The sequence below is a fragment of the Molossus molossus genome, unplaced genomic scaffold (assembly GCF_014108415.1).
Source record: "Molossus molossus isolate mMolMol1 unplaced genomic scaffold, mMolMol1.p scaffold_m16_p_7, whole genome shotgun sequence".
NCBI lineage: Eukaryota > Metazoa > Chordata > Mammalia > Chiroptera > Molossidae > Molossus > Molossus molossus.
The window spans coordinates 51293132-51307770 of record NW_023425401.1 but is presented as its reverse complement, the minus strand read 5'-3'; the positions used below and the strand labels follow the sequence as shown (position 1 = coordinate 51307770).

General features: G+C 33.8%; 1 protein-coding gene across 1 annotated transcript; it reads right to left on the bottom strand.

Moving 5' to 3' along the window:
- Nucleotides 1-319: 319 nt before the first annotated feature.
- LOC118620175 (cytochrome c oxidase subunit NDUFA4-like) lies at nucleotides 320-705 on the bottom strand. The gene has a single exon (XM_036247236.1). It carries the CDS (start codon nucleotides 668-670, stop codon nucleotides 425-427), a length of 246 nt encoding a protein of 81 aa, XP_036103129.1. The 5' UTR covers nucleotides 671-705; the 3' UTR covers nucleotides 320-424.
- Nucleotides 706-14639: the final 13934 nt, after the last annotated feature.

Here is a 14639-nt window from a genome sequence, read left to right as displayed (position 1 = left end):
AAAGAAACAGTTGGAGTTACATGACAAGGCGCTGAAGTAGTTCCTGTTCAAAAACCACAATTTTCTCCTTATCCTTAAAACATATTAGATTGTTAATTACACATTATAATTAAGTATTTGTTTCTGAGAAATAGCATTTTATGTCTTATTCATTTACAATTTTAATAGTCTCAGGACTCTAAATTCTGTCTTATAGAAGTATGGCTCAAAGATCTGCATGATAGAGTTATAAAAAAACATTTATTTTTTTATTTTGTATTTTTTCAAGTTTCAAATATTTATTAATCAGTGTAAACCGCAACATAATACACCAACATGATTTCATAGCTTTTGGAGGGGAAATATTTCCTGGTTAAGTGGAAAATTGTGTGGATGGCTTCTGGAAGACCTTCATTCTAAGCAGCTTTATAGTGAAACATTTCACTTAGAAGTCTGGACCTTCTTTCTTCAGTTTGCTGTAATCTACATTCACTGAGTAGAACTTGTATTGCTCTTTGGGACCCAGTTTATTCCAGGGTTCTGGGTTCTTTCTGTCCCAACAGACATCTGGATTGAACAATGCCAGGCATGTGGCATATAACACTGCCCCAGTACCTCTGGCTCCAATAAATACAAAGAGGGGGATCAAGCTTGGATGCTTCTTGGCCTGGCTGAGGATCTGGTGGAGCATGGTTGCGGCAGAGGGCCCGGAAGCAGAGGAAAACAAAACTGCCTAGATAAACATTTAATAGCTGTCATTTACTGTGCTTCTAATTGGTGGTAGGTATCATAGTAAATGGCTTACAAACCCATTTTTTTCATTTAATCTTTTTTTTTTCCTTTATTGATTTTTAGAGAGAGAGGAAGGGAGAGGGAGAGAGAGACAGAAACATCAATGAGAGAGAACATCGACTGGCTGCCTCCTACATGCCCCCCACTGGGGATTGGGCCCACAACCTGGGCATGTGCCCTGACCGGAAATGGAACCAGCAACCTCTTAGTGCATGGGTTGACTCTCAACCACTGAGCCACATGGGCCGGGCTAATCTCATTTTTAATTATGAGAATCTTGCAAGATTAATGTCTAAAATCCAAAGTTAATAAATTTATCAGGATTTTAAAACTACACAGCAGCAGAGCAGTACTTGAAATAAGTGTCTTTGACTTCCAATTGTGAAAAATGTAAGTCCCTAGATATTACATTTTATATTCTTGCTTTTATTTATACTTTCTCCCTGTATTTTTGGCTATGTAATATCTACTTTTTTAAATAAATAAAAGTCCATATGTGTTAGGGAGAGTATAATATAGGATTACTTCATCATAACAATGTTGAATAATTCCCAAGCAATCAATTGCATTAATGTTTTGAAGTTCAACTTAAATTTCCATTTTTTTACATTCCGTAATATTATTATAATAAAATACAAAGCTATGGAATAAACCACCCATTGTTTTATAAAAGACATTTCTGTTTTACTTTGGCCTTGGGCAAATTGTTGTGTCATCACTACACTAGAAATTAAGCTGTCTGTGATGACAATTACTTGTGCAATTTCCTGAAATCCCAGACTACAGCCTAGACATTGCCCGTGATTAAAGGCAGCACAATGGAAATCCAGAGCTTCGAGAAATATGGAATACATCTACTGAAAAAATGATAGGGCTTTTCCTTTAGAACACATAATAAAGAATTCATAGAGAAGAACTTTTAAATTTAAGAACGCCTGCCTATTCCCTAGGGATTAAATATCTTCTTTTTCATAGGTTTTTTATGTTTTTAGACTGTATGTAAGACCATATTAGTCCAAGATTTGCTCCAAATAAAATATTATACCTCTAACTATGTTTTAGCTTTGTGTATCTTGATTAGATTTTCTTTTTTGATCAAAGTCCTGAATTTAAGATTTGAAATATTAAAGCACTTTCACACTTGTTTTTCATTCTCATTTCAAACAGGTGAAGAGAAAAAAAAGCCTTTACAAGTTTTTCCCAGTGTCTGGAGGGGCTAATTTGCAAGATCTTGAATCTCTGGAAAACAGATTGGTTTAACCATAAAATAAAAATGAATCTTAGATGTTTTCTGATAACCTGCAGGTCAGCATGCTGATCAGCACATCCTTTGTGTGAAACGACCAGGCTCATCTGAATTACACAGACTGGGAGACAATTAACCTGATTTCTATTTAGCTTTTTGAAACACTGAATACAGAATCTTGGGTATCAAAGCTTTAGGATCTGTTGTGCAAATTACAGTGGCAGTAATGTAGTCACTTTAATAAGCAGTTGCTTTTTTTTCTGTTCCAAATCCAAATGCTACCATCCAGTCTGTAAAATGATCCTAATCTATTACATTTGAGTTATCTTTTTGAAGGCAGTTAGACTACGGAGTCCCATACGGAAACAATCTTTATTTTCCACTGGCTGCATATGTTGCATGTCTAATGAAATGCATTTCACATATTTATTTTAAGTGTGTGATAGAATTACAACATTGACAACTTTCATGATCTTCAAAAAATGTGATGCATTTTAAACAGATGGTGATGCCTAACTCTGTCATAGAAATGCTAAATAAAATATATGTAATTCTGTAAATGTAAATATGTGGATTAAATACATTTTATTTATATAAATTTAAAAATATTTGATATTGAACAACAAAGCATAGTTTTGAGATACTTGGATTTTTTTTCATTTAACTCATAGCAATTTTTGTGAATATAACAATAAAATGTCACTGAGTTTCTATAGGTGATATCACAGTTGGTTATCAGTTTGTGTTTGTCTATAATTTTCAGGTTAGTTGAGAAAGATTTCTCTAAATTAAATCAGTGACACAATAATTGAAACCAATATTGTGCTACACTCAATGTTTTCTCCAAAACTGAAAATTCTCCCCTCATTATCCCCAAATTTTCCAAATATTGTAATTTAGTTTATTTCATAAAATGCCCATTTTAAGTACTTTAATGCAACATATGGTGTCTCTAAATTACAGCAATGATAATAGTATTATTACCCAAGAAGTCAGAAATTACTCTGTTTGATGACTAATAGATTCCTGAATGCCAATTCTGAGCAGAAATTAGACTGCTTATGAAAATTAAAACTAAAACGTTTTCTTTTTTGATACAATGGCACAAAAAGTACACGTATCCTTAAAATTCTCAATTTGGAAGATAGTAGAATGTTTATAGAGATTCCTACAAATATTCACTATTTTTATGTGGTTTCTAAGATTTAACTTTTTGTTAAGGCCTTGACATATTCCTAGGCAGCCTCAGTAATTTCCATCTCAGATGAAATTTACATGTACATCATGTAAATTGAAGCCAAATACTTACATACAAATATTTTAAGAAGAAGGAGAAATTACTATTAATTCTTTTTAAATTAAAAGTGCTCCTAAACCAATTGTGCTTTAGGTCAACTATTGTTTTATTGTTTTCTTCACATTCTACATCACCTACTTTGTGGAGTTTAAGATTGAGATAAATGTGGAGAATATCTGAGTCTTTTACTGCTTTGTGGAGAGAATTGCATATTGGGACAGGTGTTCTTAATTTGGGCTCCATTGACACTTAGGGGTTCTAGGGAAGGGATTTGGGGGTTCATGAACTCCCGGAAATTGTATGCAAGGTATCCTGTGTTTGTGCATATATAAATTTTTATAGGAAGAAAATCCATGTCTATTTTACATCCATGAGAAGTTCAGAACCACTGCACCGTGGCAAGATCTTCAACATTTCTTCCTGGAGGTCCTCAAGCTTAGTCTACATGATATACATCACTTAGTACACGTCTGTTCAGTTACAATCAACAGAAACCGTCTCTGGCTGGCTTTAGTGTAATATCAACTTATTGTAAACACATGAAATAGATTTAAAATAAAGCTTAAAGGAATAATGAAAAAACAAATTTGGAAGAAACTGGAACTGTGGCAGAGTTAAGGCTCCACGTGGAGGAAGCTAATTGGTAGTTTTATCAGATAGTACCTGCTAAGAATAATCAACAGCCAAATTGTCTCCACCTTTTGTTGAATTCTAAAGCTTCTGAATTCAAGAAGAGGGTTCAGTTGTCTTGTCCCTTGGTTTTCAGACATGGCATCTTGATAGAAATTCAATAATGACTTTACAAAAAGCAATTTCCCCAAGGAATATTAGAGGGATATTCATAAAGGAAAGGGCAAGTAGCATCCAGACTATCTACTGCTCGACATTCATAAAAGCTCAATAGAACGCACTACTAAAAAAATGAGATAGAACTTAGATAAAACACAAATTTTTAGTCAGAATGCTTCCTTGTCTAAGTCAAGGTGAAGAACCTTTTCTTTGTGCCTACATACAATTTACTTACTAACTCATAAAACTTAATGAAATTATTATTGTAATTGCCATACCCATTCTAAGTTACCTATTTCGCCTGGGATATTACAATGACCTCCCAATGTGTCTCCCCTATATCCGTGTTCTTTTTCTTTCTAATTATTTTGCCCTCAGCAGAGAAATCTTAAAATTAAAAATCAATCATCTTTCAATAACTACGCATTATTTTAAAAGCCAAACTCAAAGTGCTTAACATAGTCAACATTTTTCTTCCTGACCAGGCACTTGCCCCGGCTCCCTCTCCATCTCGAGCCATTTTCCCTTACACTCCAGTGACACTAATGTTGTTTTCTGTCTTTGAAACACCATCCTTCTTCCTTTTTTAGAGCTTCACTAGTATTGTCTGTACTGTTCTAGAATTGTTTCCCTATCACCTTCACTTAGCTAATACCTGTTCATCTTACCCCACAGCTCCCGGTGTAAATTTATTTCCCAAAAAATTATTTCCTAAACCCTAACACCAAATTCCCTACTTTATATTCTGGGTTTATAGTTCAGTTTCCTATTAGAGTCTAACACTTTTGTCTATCACCTCTCCACAAGTAAAACAAAACAAAACAAAACAAAACAAAACAAAAACAAACCCTGTACATTTCTAGCAAAGGGCCTAAAATAAAATGATAAACAATCAATGACATAAATTCTGCTGCTGGAAATCCCATGAGACACGGATTCTAACTTACTTATTTTCCATTTTTTCCATATAATACACAACCTGATATGTAATGGTTGTATGAGATATTTGTTGAACGAATAAAATGATACCACCCATATTAACAAGGTACCTGCTAATGCCAGAAAACATTAGGTACAGAAAGTATGTTTTTATAATTCCAATAATTATGGATATTTTTATTATCATCCTCATTTTACAGATTCATAATTTCAATTTTTACTGAGGTTTGTTAGACCTTAAAGCTGCAATATGCTATTTCGTATTGACTCAAATAATTGCTAGTAAGTGCTTACTTTTCTCCAACTGTTCAGTACCCACTGCAAAATGTCTAGAGTTCTGAAATGCAAATTTTTACCTTTCTGGACTTTAGAAAGTGTGTATGTGAGAAGCTTAGGTTTCTCTTGAAAGGCACAAATCATGTGTACTTCATTTGCTTTGTATTTGTAGATTTTACATGCTTTCCTCTTGTCATATAAAATGAAATTTTAATAAATAATATTGATGATGATGTAGCTTTATGCTAATCTGAAAGGAGTCACTCTAGAGAAAAGTCTCTTTGTTAAGAATGGACATTTTATGATAATCTGAATCTATTGTCTTGTGATTTTTTTTTTTTTTTTTACTTGTTCTAGTTACTATGGGAATTCTATTTAAGAAATGTCATTTTAAAAGTTTAATAAGAAGCTAGTGGTCTTGAGGTAAAGGTGGGGAAAGTACCTTCTAGGTTTTAGAAGTCTTCTTTCCAGGTTCATTTTCTTTATTGATTAAAGTTTCACGATTGACAACAACGTTTTGATGAAATGTTCAGATCCTCCTTTAGTTGATAGAAAGAGAGGCTAGCAATAAAAAGCACGCTGATTCTGCTTCAAAACTCTAGATGGCTCAGGAACTTACAGTACAGGGGCTTTAGAAGACGGATTGCTGTAAGCCTCAGAAAGGAGGGGAGATTGAACATTTGTATAATGAGGATTTAGATGCCTACACCTCCTCTGCTACCCTGATCAACCATACAACTGTCTTTCCGCCGTAGTCAGAATATTTTCATTCTGGGGCATCTAAATTAGAGGTATGAAGCAATGGTGATGGCATCACTAAGATGCAGGACTGAAAATAGATCATTTTCTGTACACAAAGATTAAACTCTATTTTACCACTCTGCTCCCAGAATGTTTGGGCCAGGAAAATACCTATAGGATAACTCTGGAGGATTTTCTGGGGAAACTCATTTAAAAAAAAAATCACATATATGGATATTTGAAAGACTGCCAAAAAAAAAATACTGGACACCTTCTGTAGAGAAGCCTTCTAGTCAATAAGCCTTGTCCAGGCAAATAAACAGTCAGCTCAGTTTGTACTGCCTCACTACGTGCAACTAGGAGTCACAGGAAATTTCACAGATGCTTTCAATGTGAAAATATTTACACACACACACACTAGAAAACAAAAAGGATTACAAGGAAGAATAAAACTTCAAAATATCTTCAGGAAAGCATGAACCCAAGATAGTATAGTCTAGTAATGAAGTATCAGAGAACAAAAATTAGTCCTTGAAAAATTTTTAAATTATGATTAGAAGAGAAAAAAAAACACCAAAATAACTTACCAAATATTTTAGAAAGTAAAAAGAGAACCAGATAAACATATGTGATTCACTATTCTAAATATTCTATTAATATGACACTTATAAAGAGAACAGAGACTGGAGAAAGCAAGAAGGAAAAGATCCCCCTACTGACTGCCGTGAGTTAAATTGAAGTGTCCCACTGAACCTCTAATACAATAAATGAAAAAAATAACCATCCTAAGGCATCATAATGAAATTCCAAATCCTAGGAACAATAAGAAAAGTAAAGAAAAAAAAAAACAACAAAAAAACAGGGGGGTGTAGGTGGGAATATAAAAAAGGATCATAATTCACTTTGGCCAATGTGGCTCAGTTGGCTTGGGACATTCCCTGCACCAAAAGGTTGCTGGTTCCATTTCCCATCAAGACAGACGCCTGGATTGCAGGCTCCATCCCCAGTAGGGGGTATACAGGAGGCAACAGATCCATGTTTCACTCTCAAATCAATGTCTCTCTCTCTCTCTCCTTCTCCCTTCCTATCTCTCTAAAAATCAATAAGAATATAAAAAATAACTTTAAAAGAATCATAAATCTGATCAGCAAATCTAGAAGCTGATAATACAATGGAGAAATATCTTCCAAGTTCTTAAAGAAAGCAATGTCAATCTATAGAGTGTGAAGGTAGAATTCAGACAAGCAAATTATCCAAAGAAAAATTCTGTGCTTTAATTACCAAGTTTAATTCAAAGATTCATTATGACCTTGCTCAAATTACTTAAACTCTGATTCTGTTTCTCCACTTGTAACATAAATAAACAAAAGTATGAATCTCTACTTTAAGTAAATAATTAAAGATATGATTATATAAGTAATAATATATAAAATGAAGCATATGGACAACACAGCTTCTTACAATTTTGACTTTATTTGAAATTAAGTTTTTACACACCTATCACCCTCCCTCAAATCAATAAACCATACATCTGAATTTAGATACGTAGTTCTCTTTATCATCATCACCAGTCCCACTTACATTAAGAGTTTAACATGAAGTCTGTAAAGGGTAATGCTTCTCTTTGAATGTTCTTCGCATGAACTGTAAGTAAAAAATCCCCTATATAGACCAGATGAGACCCCTAAAAGTTTTCCAACTTCAAATACCAGATCAAAATCATGTTTAAGCCTATATAACCACTTTGAAGTAGGTTTATTTCCTAAACTGGTTTTAATTTAGCTTTAATGATAACAAAATAGGGGTGAAATAGACAGGAACTGGTGTAACTGAGGATCCTACTCAAGCTAACTTGCATCACGTACAAAACTCTAGCAGCGACTGAAAAAAAAGGGGAATGTTTTCATTAGTGTTTCTCAAAATGAATCATACAATAATATCTTGTGTAGATACTTTCCTTTTAGAAAGTGAGTTTTAAAATGTCAGTTTTTGAGGATTTTTGCTCAATTCTCTTTACATTTTAATGCATCAGTTAGACAAAGGGACGCATGTCCACATGCATTTGTTTTCTTACCCATCTAATATCTCCTCTCTCCAATCAGGCTTTGAGTTTCTTGATGACAAAGACTCTTATTTGTCTTATATTTTCTATTCTGAGAGACATATTTTCATCTGTAGATCCTAAAGGAACACCTACCTATGGAATGAGTAATTAAAAGGTAAGAAAATACTGTTATTTATATTTCCCAACCAATCCTTCACTTCCCTTATAATTGTAAACATAGTTTGTAATTTTAAACATAATTCAAAATTTTGTAGCATAATGTCCTAAAAATGAACGTGTGGTCAATACTTACAAACATTATTTTGTGCTTACTTTGTAATTTCTCTGTGTTCTAAGATTTTAGCACTTTTTCCAATTAATTTTTTTTCAATTACAATTTTGTTCAATACTATTTTGTGTTAGTTTCAGGTGTACAACACAGTGGTTGGGCAACCATATACTTTACAAGGTGTTCCCCCTGACATTTCTAGTATGCAATTGGCATCATACAGAGTTGTTCCAATATTATTGACTGTATTTCCTATGCTGTGCTTTATATCACCATCACTATTTTGTAACTATCAATCAGTACTTCTCAATCCCTTACCTCTTTAACCCAGTTCCCCCAAAGCCTCCCCTTTGTCAACCATCATCTGTTCTCTGTACTTACGAGTCTGCTTCTGTTTTGTTTGTTCATTTATATTGTTCTTTAGATACCACATATAAATTAAATCCTATGATATTTATCTTTCTCTGACTTATTTCACTTAGCATAATTCTTTTTAGATCAATCCATGCTATGTAGCAATGTTAAGATTTTTTTATGGCCGAATGATATTCCACTATATTATGTGCCACTGCTTTTTTATCCATTCATTTATTGATGGGTACCTGGGTTGCTTCCATAGTTTGGCTATCGTAAATAACACTGCAATGAACCTGAGGTTCCAATTATTTTTTTTAATCTTCACCCAAGGATATTTTTCCATTTATCTTCAGATAGAGTGTGTGTGTGGGGGGGTGGGGCATCAATGTGAGAGACACATTGACTGGTTACCTCCCACACAACCCCAAGCAGGGTCAGGGACTGAACTGCCCGAGGTACATACCCTTCACTGGAATCCATCCCACATCTCTCTGCTCCAGGATCTGACGTTCAAACCGCTGAGCCAAACCAGCCAGGGTGGCGTTCCAATTTTTAAAATTAAAATTGCCAAGGATAAATTTGGCCACTAAAAATCTACAATGATTTAAACTTCAGAGAAGCAATTTGGCTTGACCTTGTTACTGATTCTGTATTCCCCCCAGATTATATCATAATGCTTTAGAATGCAATGCTACCCATTTTAGATCTTGTGGATGATATACTTGACATTCCCAAATTCTGTATTGCAAATTTTTGCAAATAATTTCTTAATAAAATTTTTAATAATCACTACTATTAACTTAGAGAAGCATATTAATTTATGAATTCTGACCTGTTTTAGTAAAATGATTTCTTCATATTTTTTGTTCTTCATTTGTTTCAGTAGTATTTGATTCTCTTTAAGCTCATACTCATTGTTGCATTCAGAATCTTTTTTCTTTGAAATATTTAAATCGATTAACAGTGAGAAAATTGAAAAAAACCCTTAACAACCTCCCAATAAGTGAAAGTCCAGGACCAGATGGCTTCACTTGTAAATTTTACTAAACATTCAAAAAATATTTAATACTTATTCTTCTCAAACTCCTCCAGAACCTTTTTGATTCTACTGGTAACTATGGGATGCATGTTCATTTTTCCTTATACTACTCAGTATAATGAAAGTAATATATAATAGGTGATGTCGCACCTCATGGCAAAATTCCTTCTAGATTTTGGTTCATATTTTTAGTAATAGAAATCTTAAATACTTAATATTTGTATCTTCAATGTTTATTTTGGATTGAGTTACTACTCGAGAATACATTAAATTAGATGCAACACAATTTGTACGTTCAATATTTGACAATATATTAACTGTTGTAGTACCTAAAACCTCTCTTTTTTATATCAGTCTCATGAAATGATCAAGTACAGATGCATGGTCAAGTAAGTAAGAACAGAGATTCCAAATATTTTTCTAAAACCTTACCACGTCTAAAATATAAAACTACTCAGAGAATCAGTAATGATTACTACAAATTATACTTCAACTGCTTAGTTGGTAACTGAATTTGTATCTATATTCTGGAATGACCTGACTTCTCAGATTATACCAAAGATAAATAAAGAGGATGCCTCCAAACATTTCTTTTTTACTTATTTTAATCCATTCCTTCACTTAGAATAATGCAACTTTTTATTCATAGATGTAAAATAATGTTTAAATAGAATTAAATAATTCAGCCTTTTATCAGGATTGTCCTAGATAAGAATAAATAGAAACTGATTTTATAATTAATGAACCAGGGTTATATGTACTTTTTCCCCATGAATTCATACAAAAACCATTTATCTGATGTCTTCTAGGCCCTAGACTCTGCTACACATTGGAGATACAGTAGTTAAAGGGGCAGAAAGTATCTCTTCCCTTGGAGTTTATGGTCTAGTGAGGAATGATGACAAGGAATTAAAAATTAGTATATTTTATGTTGAGATATAATCATGGGAAGCAGAGGGTGCCGTGGAAATACATGAAAAGTTTTAAAATTTACAATTGTAGATTTGGGGATTGATTAGAGAATACTCTCAGAAGAAAGGAATATGAAACCCAAACAAGGACTGATTAAAATGAGTAGGAGTTATCCACGTGAGGGGTGTGTGGGGGAGCAGAGCAGAAGGCAGTGAAGAAACTGTTCCAGAATAGGAAACTTAACGTGCAAAGGTGTGCAGAAACCTCCTGTCGGGATTGCTGACAGTTATTTAATATGGTGAACATTTAAAGTAGAGGGTTGGGTTGCAGGATGTTTGGGAAGATAAAGCTTGAAAGAATATGAAAAACCAGATCAGCAATGTCAAGTATCTTTTATTAAGAAATTTAGATTTTTGGTGGAGTATTTTATGAAGAGGAATTAGCATAATTAAATTTGAGTGTGTAGACTGTAATTCTTATTGTAGTGTGCAGAATATTTGAAAATAAAATAAAACAAGAAAAGTTTGAGGGATTTAGAATAATCTGGTGAAAGACGATGCATGAAATAGAATAGTGGCAATGGGGATAGAGTTCAGGAGTGAAGAGATTAGTAGGACCTACAGTGCAGGTATTTATTGAATAATAAAGAATGAAGAGGTTGGCTTAACACTTGGATAAATGTAGAGAATCACCAAAAAAACAAATAAGAGGACAGTTTTTATGAATGAGGACAAGATGTCCAGATTTGAAGATACTGATTTATGAAGTCTTTAAGTAGAGCATGTTAGATTTTGGACACATTAGGCTTGCAATATCCTTCTGAATATAGGTGGAAATTAAAGTCATATAGTATGTCAGATTGCTCAGTCAATTTTGAAACATCAGAGGAAGGGCTACTTTCAGAGTTGGTTTCTTACCATTTTTATGTTAACAACTGTAAACATTTGAATTCTATTCCCTACTCTGCCCCTTTGTCACCTTGGTCAAGTCTCTTAAACTTTCTGAATCTTAGTAGCTTTATCTGTATAAAGTCTATTATAAGTAAATATATATAATTAAGTAATAATATCTAAGTAATTTTATTTAATAATTATATATGTTATTATGTGAGTTATATATAAATAATAAAAATAAATCCCCTAATTTATAGGAACATACATCTTGATATGCTTTAGAATAAAATGTTTTGTTATTACAATCACAAGCTATACATTTTTATAAAAATATGAAGCAATCAAACTTTATTCTAATCAGATAATTTTCAAATATGGGGTTTATTTTTCTTTCATGTGGAACTTTATCACCAGAACACATTTAACTGTCTGGCACCAAGATTGGTAAGAAAAAAGAAGATGCATTTCCCATTCCTTTCAATGGGATCTATAATTGCTCATCAGAGAGCAAATCTCTCCGCAGTATGTATTTATGATTTGGCACAGAGGCCGCTCTAAAAAGATTTTCAAACTCCTTTAGGTTGTAAGGCAAAAGATTACACTTTTATTAATCAAGGCTAAATATTTACTAGCAACTAAATTACCTATTTGATTTATTAAGGATTTATTTTCATAGAAAATACATTAGATATAAAATATTAAAATTTCTTTCACTTTAAAATAATTGTATAAAAAAGATATGTTTAGACAATGTTAAGATAGAAGCAGTTAGACTAACTATAAAAACATATTTGTTTTTCATTATAATTAGTATATCTAACTTTTATAAATAATAATATATAGGGCATTTTGAAATCTTAATGGTAATTTTATGCCATAAATTTATTTACAGTGAATTAGTGTGCTTAGGTATATAGACTGTGGCCTATATGTTTCTTTCTTTTTTTTTTTTTTTTATCCTCACCCGAGGACATTTTTCCATTTTTTGTACAGATAGAGTGGGAGGGAGAGAGAGGAAGACAGAGAGAGGGAAACATCGATGTGAAAGAGACACACCGAGTGGCTGCCACCCGCACGACCAACCAGGGCCGGGGACAAACTGCAACCGAGGTACATGCCCTTAGCGGGAACCGAACCCGGGTCTCTCCGGACCGCAGGCAGACGCTCCAACCGCTGAGCCAAACCGGCCAGGGCGCCTATATGTTTCTTAATCGATGTGCTCTCTCATTGATGTTTCTATCTCTCTCTTCCTCTTCCTTCCTCTCTCTAAGTCAATAACGAAAAAAAATTTTTTTTTTAAAGTCCAGCCAGTGTGGCTCAGTGGTTGAGCATTGACCCATGCATCAGGAGGTCACTGGTTCAATTCCCAGTCAGGGCACATGCCCAGGTTGTGGGCCCAATCCCCAATGGGGGACATGCAGGAGGCAGCCACTGGATGCTCTCTGTCATCAATGTTTCTATCTCTCTCCCTCCCTCCCTCTTCCTCTCTTTCTAAATCAATGAAGAAAAAAAATTTTTTTAAGATATTTCTTTTTGCACTGAGATATAAAAAATGTATTAATTTTTCTAGTTTTGAGGCCTATGCAAATGATTTATTTATTGAAATATGGCCACAAAATGGCAAAATCATCAGTGTCAATATGTTCTGGTATAATATTATTGTAATGGTAATTAACATTAATAATTACCATTGTAATGGTTATTAATGCTTACTGAATGGTTATTCTGTTTTTATTAATCATCAAAACATCTCTCTGAATTCAGCATTACTTTTACCTCCTTAACATTTAAGGAAGCCAGCATTATATCAACTCATGATCACATAACTAACACGTGGCCAGCCATGAAGTAAGTCCAGAGACTGTGAACAATTGAGAACTTGGGAGCTGTGCCTTCAGTAAGGCTCTCACCCATTCTCTCATTATCTCTCATTACTTTTGCAGTGACCTACCTCCCTTATAGGTTTGGGTATTACCAACTTTTCTTTTTGAGTATACCTCTCTCTTCCATCCTTCACCCGCTACTTACCCTAACCTAGATCTAGCTTATGGGTTTCAGACCCACATAGCCAGACTACTTCTGAAAACGTCCCCTTGAATATCGAGAGTGATGGTTCAACATTCAAATCCCTGTGTTTAAAACTGCAATTTCCGATTCATTTTCAGAGCTACTGTTCCACCCATAACATCTCAGTAAAAAGAAGGCAGTGACTCATTTTCCTTCACTCTTCATACCTAATTACCAATTCTGACATCTTAATTTTCTGAATATTTTCTTAATCTTTCTTCCCCTTTCTAATAAGACTTTACTTGTACTTTTGCCCAGGATCTAGTACTTTTGCAACAGGTTACAGCTACTTTGCTTCTCTTTTTTCAATCTTGTCCTGACCCTATCTGGTCCGTCATGCACAGTACTATTAACTAGTTCACACCTGACTAAATTTTTTTTTACCATTTAATATTCTGTAAGAGTTTCTAATTACCTTCCAGATCCAACCTATAACCATTCCCTTCTCTTTCAGAGAAGCCAACAGGAAAGACACAGAATAAGAAATGTGTTATAGGGATTTGCTTTTACACAACTGCATAAGCTGCTTAGAGTTTAGGTGTAATTGTGGCATGTGAGTCTGAAGTCAGCAGAGTAGCCCAACTTATACATGACTGTCATGGAACTTCTGCCAATGTAGCTCATTGTATGTTTTGTTCATTAGGAGAGACAGTATTGGAAGACAAGAACTATGAATGTAATCTTTGTACACACAAATGTATTGTAAGACGACACAAAGTAGGTCAGTCAATGTTATTAAGTGACTAAAGGAAAGTCATATCTAAGTATATGCTCAGAATTGCTTTCAATTGCTATAAGGAGATGCTCAATATGTGCTTTTAACAGACTCAAGTTAAAACTATAAATGAAGTCAAAGTTGTTTTTTTATCCTTAGTTGGGTATATTTTTAAAATTTTTTGTTCAGATAGAGCGGGAGGGAGAAAGAGAGAGAGAGAGAGAAACATCCATGTGAAAGGGACAGATTGAGTTGCTGCCACTC